The sequence below is a fragment of the Microcaecilia unicolor genome, chromosome 14, assembly GCF_901765095.1.
Source record: "Microcaecilia unicolor chromosome 14, aMicUni1.1, whole genome shotgun sequence".
Lineage (NCBI taxonomy): Eukaryota > Metazoa > Chordata > Amphibia > Gymnophiona > Siphonopidae > Microcaecilia > Microcaecilia unicolor.
In genome coordinates, this window is record NC_044044.1 from 34,246,344 (window position 1) to 34,260,139 (window position 13,796).

Below are 13,796 nucleotides of genomic sequence, written 5' to 3' on the forward strand. Positions count from 1 at the left end.
CTCACGATGCATCCTCAGGGCACCTAAATGGAGACACTCAGCAAGTGAGAGACCACAAGTAAGAACTGGTGTTTGAAAGGGGTTTACATTCAGCTTCCCTGAAGCAGCAGCAGGCAAAACATGGTCCATTTTGGGATCTGGAACCTGCCATTACATAAGTGGGTTTTTTTAAGTTATCTTCAAGCTAGTGCATTAATGGGACTTTAGGCATTGGATATCAATACTATTTAAATCACCTGTTGTTTTGTTTTTTTTTTACTTCTTAAAGGTTTTTTTGTTGTGCAGTGATTGAAAATTTATGAGGCTCCTATGGTCTGGACTCTTTGGATCCAAGTTGGTCTCCACATATATTTTCTGAGCACACAATTTTTTTTCTACACCAGGTACATCTAAAATGATATAATATAGTTACACTGTGGGTTTGTTTCAGTTTTGTGCCCAATATGTTTAAAGGCAGAAGTACTTTCCCTCAGGACAGATACTCGTGACAGGTTAAATCTTTCAGGGCAATGAGATTTGAAAAGAAGGATACTTAATAACGCTGAGAAAGTTTGAAGATCAGTGTTTCAATCTTCTTAAAAGAGAAGGTTCCCAGGGTAAATAATCCACCAGGAAGAAAACAAAAACTCAGGTCATACTGCAACCCTGCTGCCTCCTGCTCTGACCCTGACCTGCCCTTCTCCGGCTGTGATTCTGTATGCTGTGTAAAGGAGACTGGTAAGACTGAACTTCAGTGCCGGGGAAAACAGTGGAAACTATTATAAAGAATAAAATTATGGTTTAATGGGACAGAGTCAGCTTGGGTTCAGTCAAGGGAAGTCTTGCCTCAGCAATTTGCTTCATTTCTTTGAAGGTGTAAATAAACAGGTGGCTAAAGGTGAGCCGGTTGATGTAGTGTATCCGGATTGTCAGAAAGCTTTTGACAAAGTTCCTCATGAGAGACTCCTGAGAAAATTAAAAGTCATGGGATAGGAGGCAATGTTAGGAATTGGTTACTGGACAGAAAACTACTACTACTTAACATTTCTAGAGCGCTACTAGGGTTACGCAGTGCTGCAGTTTAACAAGAAGGACAGTCCCTGCTCAAAGGAGCTTACAATCTAAAGGACGAAATGTCAAGTTGGGGCAGTCTAGATTTCCTGAATAAAGGTATGGAGGTTAGGGTTAAATGTAGGGGTGAGCAAGTAACGTGTTAATAACACTATTAATGCATTAATAACATTTTAATGCCGGCTGATTTTTTTTTTAACATGGACCCGCCCCGTGCTTACCTCAACAGCTCAGGCTCTGGATTTTCCCTTCTTTCGCGCTGCCTCAAAGTCCTTTTTCTTCCCTGCATGGCCGGGCTCTGCAGCTACATAAGTTGTGCAGTGCAGGAAGTTGGGAAAGTCTTGAAGTTACTGTATCTGGGTTTAAAAAATGTTGAGACAAGTTTCTGGAGAAAAAGTCCATAGTCTGTTATTGAGATAGACATGGAAGAAGCCACTGCTTGCCCTGGGATTGGTAGCATGGAATGTTACTACTAATTGGGTTTCTGCCAGGTACTTGTGACCTGGATTGGCCACTGTTGGAAGCAGGATACTTGATGGTCTGACCCAGTATGGTATTCTTATGTTCACACTAGGATCCTATGTACTGTGTAAAGGAGACCTGCTTCCTGATCAGGCTGGGATTAGAACGCTAGATGGGAGCAATAACATGAGGTACTCTGAGCTCACAGGGAGTAAGGAGTGGAGGAATAGTCTAATGGTTAGAAAGTGGGCTGGGAATCTGGGTTCAAATCCCACTGCCTCCACCTCATGCAAATCCTTCTTATGAATATTCATTGTGGATATCCTGAAAGCCTGACTGGCTGGGGTGCTTCCAGGACCAGGTTTGGGAACCACTGCATTACGGCCTGAAATCCTGTGTTAGAGCGGTCATTGGACTCTCCCGGCTTTGGTTTCACATCTCCTAATCCCTAAATGTGCTGCCTAGGAGGTGTTTTTCACATTCCCAGCACAAGTTGATTTATCTCAATTGTTTCCAGACCTATTATTTTACAATCTGGCTTTTCTGCTTGGCTCTGAGTGTCTCATACACTCCAATTAAAGTATTTGCTCCCTCCCTCTGCTTGTTTCATTCCGTAACTGATATCAGAGCCCATGAGTGAGATCTCAGTGCACTCACAGTCCTCTGCCCCCTCTCCAGCAGAGGTCTATGCAGTGAAAAGGGAGGCAGAGACCCAACAGTGGTCTATCCAGTGGTCATATGAGACCTCAGCCCCTGACCAATATCTGGATTCTGACCCTTCCAGCCAAGAGCTTAGAGGTGGGAGAGGGTTTATAGGGAAAAAGGGAGAGAGAAGGAGCAATTCATAGGCAGAGGGAGGGGCTCTAGCAGACAGAGAGGGAGGGATTCTCTTTGGGTGGAAAGTTTACATGTGCTCTAGTTTCTCTCTCAATCTCCACACAGTGCTGACTCTCTCTTCCTCTCTCTGCCCAGTGCTCACTGTCTCTCTCTCACTCTCTCTTGCGATGCCTGTGGAGTTGAATGGGTTATACGACTTCATTTCCCATGAGAACCTTGATGCCTACCTTAAAGCACTGGGTGAGTACCAAGAAAGGGCTGCAGGTGGTTACATCACCCCCTCCCCCCCTAAAAAAAATCCCCTTCTGTCTGAAAAAGTTCAAACAGTCCCTCTGGTTTCCACATTTCACTGGGATGGGGACAGCCTGTGACCTGTAGTGAAAGCTGTGACCGTCAGTAACAGGGATCTGGCTGCACTCTCCCTCTGCAGATATTAATGTAGCCCTGCGAAAGATCATCTGTCTCCTGAAGCCCCAGAGAGAATTTATCCAGGATGGGAACCACATGATCATCAAAACTGTCTCAACTTTCAAGAACTACACTATGGATTTCCAACTAGGCGTTGAGTTTGAGGAGGACCTGGAAGCAATAGATGGGCATAAGTGTCAGGTGAGGCGGAGAGAGTGAGAAAGCAGAGGCAGGGAGGTTGTGAGGGAATGTTTTAAGGGGAGTAACTGGTATGCTTAGGAGGGTGATACCATTAATTCTATGGAGGTGAATGACTTGGCTAGGAGGGTGATACCATTGAGGTCTAATGGGGTGAATGACTTGGTTAGGAGGGTGATACCATTCAGGTCTAATGGGGTGAATGACTTGGTTAGGAGGGTGATACCATTAATTCTATGGAGGTGAATGACTTGGTTAGGAGGGTGATACCATTGAGGTCTAATGGGGTGAATGACTTGGTTAGGAGGGTGATACCATTAATTCTATGGAGGTGAATGACTTGGTTAGGAGGGTGATACCATTGAGATCTAATGGGGTGAATGATATGGTTAGGAGGGTGATACCATTGAAGTCTGTTGGGTTGAATGATGTGATTAACAGTGTGATACCTTTAAGTTTTTCTCTCACGTCTTTATATCAAATCATTTTTATAGAGCATTTCTTCCAGTTTGAACCCACTCTTCTTCTGGTCCCTCAATGATCTTAGTATTTTCTCTGTCCTACAGACTACTGTCACCTGGGAAGGGGATGTGCTGGTGTGTGTGCAGAAAGGTGAGATAAGGAACAGAGGCTGGAAACATTGGCTGGAGGGAGACCTGCTGTACATGGTGAGAAGAAACAAGATACATGCAGTATGGACACACACACATCTATCTCACTGATTTCTCTATGGACACTCTCTCCCTCCTTTTTTTCCTCCACCCTCTTACCTTAAGTACTCCTAAATTTAATTCAGGGGCTTGGGGCTGGAAATTTCCACTTCCTGGTGTTCTCTAATCTGGGCTGATGGGGCAAGGGTGAGAATGGGGAGGCTGCCTGTCCAGAGTAGGTATGCAACCACCACTGCAAGAAAGATGAAGAACAGAAACAGAGAGGGAGACTGAGAGAAAAGAGACAGAGAGGGAGAGGAAAAGGAGTGACAGAGAGGGAGAGGAAAAGGAAAGAGAGAGACAGAGAGAAAGAGGAAAAGGAAAGAGAGAGACAGAGAGAAAGAGGAAAAGGAAAGAGAGAGACAGAGAGAAAGAGGAAAAGGAGTGACAGAGAGGGAGAGGAAAAGGAAAGAGAGAGACAGAGAGGGAGATGAGGAGGAGGAGACACAGACAGGGAGAGATCTTTCTGGTTTGACAATTTGTATAAGAAAATTAACATATGGGGAGGGCAACTTTCAAAGTCAATTTTTATCCAGGTAAATTGAGTGTCTGGAAATTGCACTCCCTCAGTCCAGCTAACAGTTTGGATAGGGTTCCATGTTTGTACCTGTAGCTGCATTGGGGAGGGGGGGGATCATTCCCTGGGACACGTTTTGGGTGGGATTGGAAAATTATACATGTCTAAAGTACACATGATATTTTTCCTAAAATTTCCATCTGAACAAAATACAAGCACACTTGACAGGTCCTTTGTACCCTGGGCAGTATTTATAGGAAGGTACCCACAGGCTTTGCCCCCAGGTGGCTCTTTGAAATCAGTGAAATAGTAGGCCAGCCATCTTAGGAAGACACAGCCAGCTCACGTGTGTTCTTATGTACATCTCTGTTACACCTGGCCAGTGGCTCAGAACATTCTCCACACAGTGGTAAAAGAGAGAATTACAAAGTGCAGATCAGGAATCACACAGACACTTCTCGGTTTCTGCTGCTGAGCTGGATTTTCTCTGCTTACATTCCGGCTCTGGTCTGTGTTTAGGACCCCCCAGATTTTGCTGCTCCAGCTGTTGTTTCTCCTCTTTCCTCAGGATAAAGGGGATGGGACGACTTCCCTATGAGGAAAGGCTAAAGCGGCTAAGGCTCTTCAGCTTGGAGAAAAGGCGGCTGAGGGGAGATATAATAGAGGTCTATAAAATTATGAGTGGAATTGAACGGGTAGATGTGAAGCGTCTGTTTACACTTTCCAAAAATAATAGGACTAGGGGGCATGCGATGAAGCTACAATGTAGTAAATTTAAAACGAATCAGAGAAAATGTTTCTTCACTCAACGTGTAATTAAACTCTGGAATTCGTTGCCAGAGAATGTGGTAAAGGCGGTTAGCTTAGCGGAGTTTAAAAAAGGTTTGGATGGCTTCCTAAAGGAAAAGTCCATAGACCGTTATTAAATGGACTTGGGGAAAATCCACTATTTCTGGGATAAGCAGTATAAAATGTTTTGTAGTTTTTGGGGATCTTGCCAGGTATATTGTGACCCGGATTGGCCACTGTTGGAAACAGGATGCTGGGCTTGATTGGTCTGTCCCAGTATGGCAATACTTATGATTAGACACAGTTTTTCCTGCTCATTCTTTGATTTTCTCTCTCTGCTCTTTGGGAAATGTGCAGCTCTTCTATCTGAATTTTGCACAGGAGGAAATGCATTTCTGCTTCTAGTTCAGCAAGCAGTGTCTGGCTTCTTGTGGTTGCTAGTTCAGTTGTCTACAGATTTCTATTTCTGACTTGTGGTCCCTTATTCTGTATTTGGTTAAGGGTTTGTCCATGTTTTGCATTTGTGACCTGGGTGCAGTATTCTCTTAGTGTGTCGGGATCTGTACTGTAGTCTCCAGAACCCTCTAAATGAAAGACTGAAAAATTACTTGTAAGGTCTGAAGGATAAACAGGCAGCAGATAGGATGAGCCCAGTGTTGGAGTTACAGAGACAGGCCAAAGGAGTCTTGATATACTGATATGGACAAACAACACGAGAGCTTATGGAGTTAAGTGACTTTTAAGAATAAGAGAATAGTTTGTGTGCAGAAATTCACATCCTAATCACTGCTATGGAGCTAATTGATAAGGGAAGGAACATTTGAGTGCACAGTTTGGAAAGTGTATAGCTAGCTAACCATTATGGGTCAGAGATACTTAACAATTCCATCGTTATGAAGAGCGCAGATGATGGACCGGCCCAAGGGAATGAAACCAGATCCCAGGACAACTCAGACTGATGACAGATATGCTAGTTTTAGGAAACAATTGAAAGCATTTTTATTCATGAAAGCTTTGGGAAGTAATAATAAAGTGTATGAGATTTGATTTATTGATTTCTAGAAAAATGTATAGCCTGCACTATCTATGATTCTAGGCAGGGTGTATAAAACACAGATAATAAAATACCAAACAATAAAAAAACAAGGACAAGACCATCAAAGAATCAACATGAAACCTACCATCATCAATCAAATGTTCTCATCTTCTGTCGGCATCAGGAGTGTTAAACACATCCAAACACTTGCTGAAATAAATACGTTTTCAAACATTTTCTGAAAAGGCTTTTAATACTTCTCACATTGCACGGCACAGAGTTTCAAAGTTATGGGCCAGAAGTGTAAAAAATGGCCAATCTGTGTTCTTCTAAACGTACTGATCGAAAAGGAGGTTATGTCAAGAAGACCTTTAGAAGCGGAATCTCAAAGAACGTGAGGGCTGATATACATGGAGAGTGCCATGGATAGGTTGCAGCATTATAACACTCTGTCAGACTTGGAATTCTTATCTTGTACTAGTTTTATTTGTAATGTTTGATTTGATTTTGTTTTGTGTTTAGAATGATCTTTTGCACTTGTTTTACTTTGATTGCAATTAATATTTGTAATTATGTTATTGCTTTGGTATTTGTATTGGTGATTTGAGATGTGTTTTGGTTATGGTGTTATTATGAATGTTATGTTGCACTTTGCCTCGTGAAAGGCAAAATATAACTAATGATAAGAATAACAAACAATATGAATTTGAAGTTCTTTAAGGGCAGGTTTGTCTGAAGTACCTAACATATAATAATATTCAGTCTGACTGGGATACAAGAGACTGGACATTGGATTAAGAAAATGGACCAATTAGCAACCTCAGAAGAGCTGCCTTAACTCGCTTGAGTAACACTGATGGATCAAACTTTTCTGCCCTTAGCAGAAGAAGTGTCACTTCACTTTCTGTCATAAGGACCAGGCTAGTCCAGTCCTGCTTTCACTGTATTTCATGCAGTGACTTGTAAGTCTGATTGTCCCATTGAGTTTCCCCAAGAAACTCAATACTCTATGCAATAGGGTAAAAGCAGGCATGGATTTGACATGGAGTTAGGTGGCACCTCTAAGGAGACTGAGCACTGGGTTGTGGGGGATGGGGGAGAAGGCGAGGGGGCTAAAGGAATTTGACTGTCATCAAGTGCTTCATAGGCCATGAGGTCTCTAAGAGGGGGTTTGGGGTTGTGTTGGAGCTGTTTAGTGAAACTAAGTTCAGACTGAGGCAAAAGGACACGTTGAGATGGAAGACAGACTCAGAACAAAGATCCCATTGGAGGAAAATTTGCAGTGCCACTGGTTCTCTTCTCCCCCTGGGAGGTGTCTTGCTGTTCTAGGGCCAGTGTAATATTTGTTGTTGTTTGTCTGTGTGTATGTGTAAGGTTTTGTGTTGTATCACAGAACTCTTAGGAGTGGGCAGAATTTTAACAGACCCCAAAATTTGAATATTCTTTTTTTATATACAACATAGTACAAGGAAACCCCCTAATTCCCCTCTGCACCCGTTGTTGGGGGGGGGGGTTTCTCTCTCTCTCTCTCCCCCCCTCCACTCCTTGTTAGTCCAGGTTCAGGATATGTCAAACTATTAAATAAAGTCCCCAGATACCTCTATTTCACTGAATATTGTGAAAAGACAATGTCCCACTGTGAGGAGTGCAATGATGAGCGAGGAATGTGCTGCAGAATAAGAGAATTTACTCTAATGTAATAAAATCTGACACTGTACCTGGCATTTAGTCCTAAACTGATTCAGACTCAGGTCAGATTATTAAAAGTATTCTGAGGGACTAAAAATCTGCCCTCACCTCCCCTCTTTCTGTTTCCCCATGGCAGGAATTGACAGCGGAGGATGTGGTGAGCAGACAAATTTATCGAAAGGTGAAGTGAGTGAAGCCTCACGTCTTGTGAAATCCACCCCTACTGCCCCAGCAAGTGGAGAACATAGAAAACCCTCCCCACCCCGCCAGCAGGCATCTTACACTGTGTGACCCTTATAAAGTACATTTCAGATTTATATGTGAGACTTTGTGTTGTGGTTTATTGGGGGGGGGGGGGGAGAGGGGGACACAAGCTGAGTTCTGAATACATGAAAGACACCCGGAAGGTAACTCAGGGAGAGCAGCAATGCTGTTACTGAGTGAACGTCATTCTGTAAAGCGTCCCCCTGTCCATAACTAGCATGGGCAAGTCGACGTTTTAAAGGAACTCAATCCAGTCACAAGGATCAAGGCAGATATTTCTGTCAGCAGCAGGTCTATGATTTTCAGCCTAGATCTGCTCAGTTCTTTCGTTTGGTTCTTTTCTTTTTAGTTAACATAGATACTCAGTTGTTGTGGACAGAGAATGGACTCAGAGGCTCAGGATGGATTCTACATGGAGCTGCCGTCAGCAGACTGTAGTCTATAAAATGTTAACAGATCAAGAAACAAACTTATTGAACTTTTCAGTCTATTTTCTCTCTGAAGTAGCCTGAAACTAGTAAACAGAGCTGATCTGAACTGGGAGTCATGGAGCAGAGTCCTTCGCTTTTACCAGGTGATTTGGGATACTGTTAAACATCTCCTGCCTTTTGGTCTACCCTAGGACTCAGACTCTGTGCACCATGCATGGTATGTTGCTTGCTACTATTTGGGTTTCTGCCAGGTACTTATGAGCTGCTTAGGTCACTGCTGGAAGCAGGGTACTGGGCTAGACGGACCCTTGGTCTGGCCCAGTATGGCTACTCTTATCAGCAATTTTCATTTTTTTTACCAGTGAGGGTCACATCACCCTATGCATTTCCAACCGAGGCCTTCACTTCCCCTTCTCACCGGTTAGTGTCATGTTCACTCCAGTCTTTCAATGTTCCACTGCAGGATTGCTTTTGTCATTCAGGCCACAACGGGCTCTTCGAGTCCTGCGTTTTATCTCACAGTGACTCCGTTTTCTTAGAGTGACCAGAACCACAGTGTCCGGAAAAATAGGGACACCAACATTTTTCCAAATAACCCAAAAACATCCTACTGCAGCAGAAATGTCTGCCTGAAATTCAAGACATTTCTGGGTACTTAATTTTTCATCAGGATGGAGCTCCAGTACTTCGAGGGGGTCTTTTACAAAGATGCACTAGCGTTTCAAGCTTGCGGTAAAAATCAGCTGGTGGTAAACGCTGAGATGCCCATTATAATTCCAGCTGATTTCTACCATGGCTTAGTAAAAGACCCCCTGAGCTCACAAAACAGTTCAGCTCTTAATTAGAAAAAACTCATTGTCTCATCCTCTCATCCCAACACAGCACGGACATCCCCACAAGTATCAACACCCCAGATCACACCCTTCATATCTCAGACAGCTTGAAAATCCTCGGCGTTACAATGGACCGTAACTTAACACTAGAGAGTCAAGTGGCATCCACAACAAAGAAAATGTTCCACTCAATGTGGAAACTCAAACGCGTGAAGCAATTCTTCCGAGGGAAACATTTCGCAACCTGATACAATCAATGGTACTAAGCCACTTAGATTACTGCAATGGAATTTATGCAAGATGTAAAGAACAAACCTTAAAGAAACTTCAGACCACTCAAAACACGGCAGCTAGGCTTATATTTGGTAAAACGCAATTTGAAAGTGCAAAACACCTCCGCAAAAAACTACACTGGCTCCCAATCAAAGAACGCATTGCCTTCAAAACCTGCACCTTGTTTCACAAAATCATCTACGGAGAGGCCCCAAGTTACATGACAGACTTGATCGACTTACCAATTAGAAATACATACGAATCAACACGATCTTATCTAAATTTGCACTACCCAAGCAGCAAAGGACTTAAATATAACACAACTTACGCATCTAGTTTTTCCTACATAAGCACACAACTGTGGAACGCATTACCAAAAGCCATGAAAATGACGTACGACCACCTAAACGTCTGGAAATCACTAAAAACCAACCTGTTTAAAAAGGCATACCCTACCGATCCAACTTAAATGCCTAATCTCTGCAACACAACCAAACTAAAGCACGTAATGGACATAACACAACTTTTCCGTTCTCCGATTCCCTAATGTGGCTGTGCCACATGAACTTGGTCTTACCACATCATCACCCTGTATTTGTTCACACCGGAGCCTGCAAAGGCCTCTCCGGTACTATGTAAGCCACATTGAGCCTACAAATAGGTGGGAAAATGTGGGATACAAATGTAACAAATAAATTAATTAATTAATGAAACCCCAGAAATCATTGATCCAATAGCTCAATGGCATCTTAACACAAATTACGAAATAACTAAGAAAAGCAACTCATTAAACTAATGTATTTTCAAAGGACAAACTAAACATTTGAACAATTGCAAAGTATTTTGAAAATAGATAAGGGGGTCCTGCTTTTTCCAGACACCCTGTACATGCAATGAGGGCAAAGCCAGGAGCAGATCAGGAGTCTTGACTGTCTCGCATGACTGTGCTCTCCAGTCCCTGGAGACTGCTCTGGGTGTATTAAGATGAGGCCCTCTGTAGCTTGTAACTGGCATTGCAGTGGTTTGCACTGGGCTAGAAAGCTGGAGATGCATTCCTCATTAGCAGAGCTCCTGCAGTAAAATGAAATCCAGTGCAGTGGACTTTGATCCTGGGGAACTGAGTTTGATTCCCACTGCAGCTCCTCGTGACTCTGGGCAAGTCACTTAACCCTCCATTGCCCCTGGTACAAAATAAATACCTGAATATATGTAAACCGCTTTGAATGTAGTTGCAAAAACTTCAGAAAGGCGGTATATCAAGTCCCATTTCCCTTCCCTTGAAAAGACCATCTCTTGAAGAAATTTGACTGTTTGGAATTGCATTCTTATATTACACTCCGGGTCTCCTAAACAAGTGGATCACAAAACATGGTCACCTTGTTCTTATGGATTCCAATGTTAATTTTTTGAGATAAGTACAGCATTGATATATACATTATGTTTTTGATGTTGGATTTAGTGCAATGATTATATTGGGTTGAGTCTGATGCTGTTGCCTTGTGCAGTTTCTGGCAGTCTCTCAACGCAGTGCGAGAATTAATATTTAAACACTTAAGTTTTGTGTTGTAACTATGAAAATTAATGATTTATATTAACTGTAAGGCTTGATTAACATTTCATGTATTCCCTGCCTTCCAACATACAGTTTTCCTGCAATTTGTTTGTAGGCAAACACTATAAGGCATCACATGCCCCAGACATTAATCCCACAGCGCTCCGTGCTACACACAGTATAAGTAAAACATCACATGCCTGAGAGATTTAACCCCCCACGGCGCTAAGCATGGCCCACACACAGTCACAACAAGTAATACATATCACATCCAGTTCTGAAGAAGGGGCCTGTGGGATCTTATCATCACTATCACCTATACTCTTCAACACGATGATGATCCCACTGGCAAAGTCCCTATCCAACCGAGGCCTCAACCCATTCATCTATGCAGATGACGTCACTATCTACATCCCCTTCAGCCACAGAAATAACCAATGAAATCAATGATGGCCTGAACATCATGAACTCTTGGGCAAACTCATTCCAACTGAAAAAACACACTGCCTCATCCTCTCATCTCAACATAACAAGTACAAACCCACAACCATAAACACCCTAGAACACACCCTCCCTACCTCAGACAGCCTAAAAATACTCTGTGTCACAATTGACCCCAACCTTACTCTTGAAAGCCAAGTAAACTCCGTAATAAAGAAAATGTTCTACTTAATGTGGAAACTTAAACGAATAAAATCTTGCTTCCCGAGGGAAATCTTTCGAAACCTAATACAATCAATGGTCCTAAGTCATGCAGATTACTGCAACGCAATCTATGTGGGATGTAAAGAACAACTCGCAAAATGAACTCCAGACTGCTGTGAGCTGGTCACCCTTCCAGGACCCAACCAGGGCTGACCCTGCTTAGCTTCCTTCACACACAGTCACTGCTGGGCTCTACACTTCACAGTGATTCCACAGGACTCTGCCTCACACACAGGGGAGTTCTCTGCCTCCTCTTCTCCTTTCACAAATATTCATCAACACCAGGTTTCTTATAACCAAAGTACATAAGTACATAAGTACATAAGTAGTGCCATACTGGGAAAGACCAAAGGTCCATCTAGCCCAGCATCCTGTCACCGACAGTGGCCAATCCAGGTCAAGGGCACCTGGCACGCTCCCCAAACGTAAAAACAGGCTTTATTAGTTGCCATTTAACATAATCTTCCTGGCTTATTTCTTCTTTAACTCAAACATTTCTTCTTCAACTCAAACATAACAAACAGGCATTTACTCAGAGTCTTCTAATTAAACCCTTTTCAGACTTAAAGCAGTTCCTCAAACTTTCACAGTTTAAACAGCCAAACAAAAGCATTTACTTTTCCTGCTCAGAGGGTAATGCAGCTGTCACCTTCTCAGCAGAGAGCTTCCCCAGTGCTTCCATCTCCACCTTCCAGCTTTTCACCATTGTCTTAACAAAGCTGCCTGAAAACCTCTCACACCTGGTTCAATTTCCCAATCACCTCCTGGCTTCTCACTCTCCTGCCTAGAGTCCTTCCCCTGACTCTGCTTCCCTTCCTGCTGCCGTGCATTCTGGACTTTGTAGTTTCCTGCCTCCTCACACCGCCCAAAACACAGCTGCCAGGCTGATATTTGGTAAATCACAATTTGAAAGTGCTAAACCCCTTCGAGAAATGCTGCACTGGCTCCCAATCAAAGAACATATCATCTTCAAAATATGCACCTTTGTCCACAAAATTATCTACGGCGTAGTGCCAGGATACATGACAGAGCTCATAGATCTACCAACCAGAAACAGAATCAGATCATCACGATCATACCTAAACTTACATTACCCAAATTGTAAAGGACTTAAATACAAAACAACTTAGGCATCCTGCTTCTCCTACACAAGCGCACAACTATGGAATGGACTCCCGAAAGCTGTAAAAACAATCCATAACCACCTAAACTTCAGAAAATCACTAAAAACCAACCTCTTCAAAAAGGCTTACCTCACTGATCCAACGTAAATCCCCACGACCAGCAACACAGCTTAACCAATGATTGTACTGGACAATATACAATCTTCATTCCATACGACCTTCACGGTGCCTGACACACACCTACCTCATTTGTTTTTGTTACATTTGTACCCCACGCTTTCCCACTCATGGCAGGCTCAATGCGGCTTACATGGGGCAATGGAGGGTTAAGTGACTTGCCCAGAGTCACAAGGAGCTGCCTGTGCCTGAAGTGGGAATTGAACTCAGTTCCTCAGTTCCCCAGGACCAAAGTCCACCATCCTAACCACTAGGCTACTCCTCCAGTGGCGTAGCTACGTGGGGCCTGAGGGGGCCCGGGCCCCCGCAGATTCGCCCCTGGCCCCCTGCCGACGACCCCCCTCCCGCCACCAACCCTCCCCCACCATCGCCGCCAGCCCCGCTACCGCATGATTTACCTTGATTGCTGGCAGGGATGCCCAAACCCCGCCAGCCAAGAGTGTTCTTCAGCGCTGGAGTTAGTAAACTCCGGCACCTTCATTCAAGAAAGTTCGTCTGAAGGATCAGCTGGTTTTGACACCTTACGTCCTGCACCGTGCATGTAGCCCCGTGCAGGACGTAAATGCGTCAAAACCAGCTGATCCTTCAGACGAACTTCCTTGAATGAAGGCACCGGAGTTTACTAACTCCAGCGCTGAAGAATACTCTTGGCTGGCGGGGTTTGGGCAGCCCCGCCAGCAAACAAGGTACTTCATGGGGCGGGCGGCGACGGCGGCCGAGGGTTGGTAGCGGGAGGGGGGG

General features: G+C 43.7%; 1 protein-coding gene across 1 annotated transcript; it reads left to right on the forward strand.

The window, feature by feature from the left end:
• The first annotated feature begins 626 nt into the window (after positions 1-626).
• Positions 627-7,978, forward strand: RBP5 (retinol binding protein 5). The gene is made up of 5 exons (XM_030187671.1): positions 627-717; positions 2,485-2,589; positions 2,780-2,958; positions 3,522-3,623; positions 7,833-7,978. The coding sequence occupies exons 2-5, from the start codon at positions 2,517-2,519 to the stop codon at positions 7,884-7,886; spliced, it is 408 nt and encodes a 135-aa protein (XP_030043531.1). The 5' UTR covers positions 627-717; positions 2,485-2,516; the 3' UTR covers positions 7,887-7,978.
• The last annotated feature ends 5,818 nt before the right edge of the window (positions 7,979-13,796 follow it).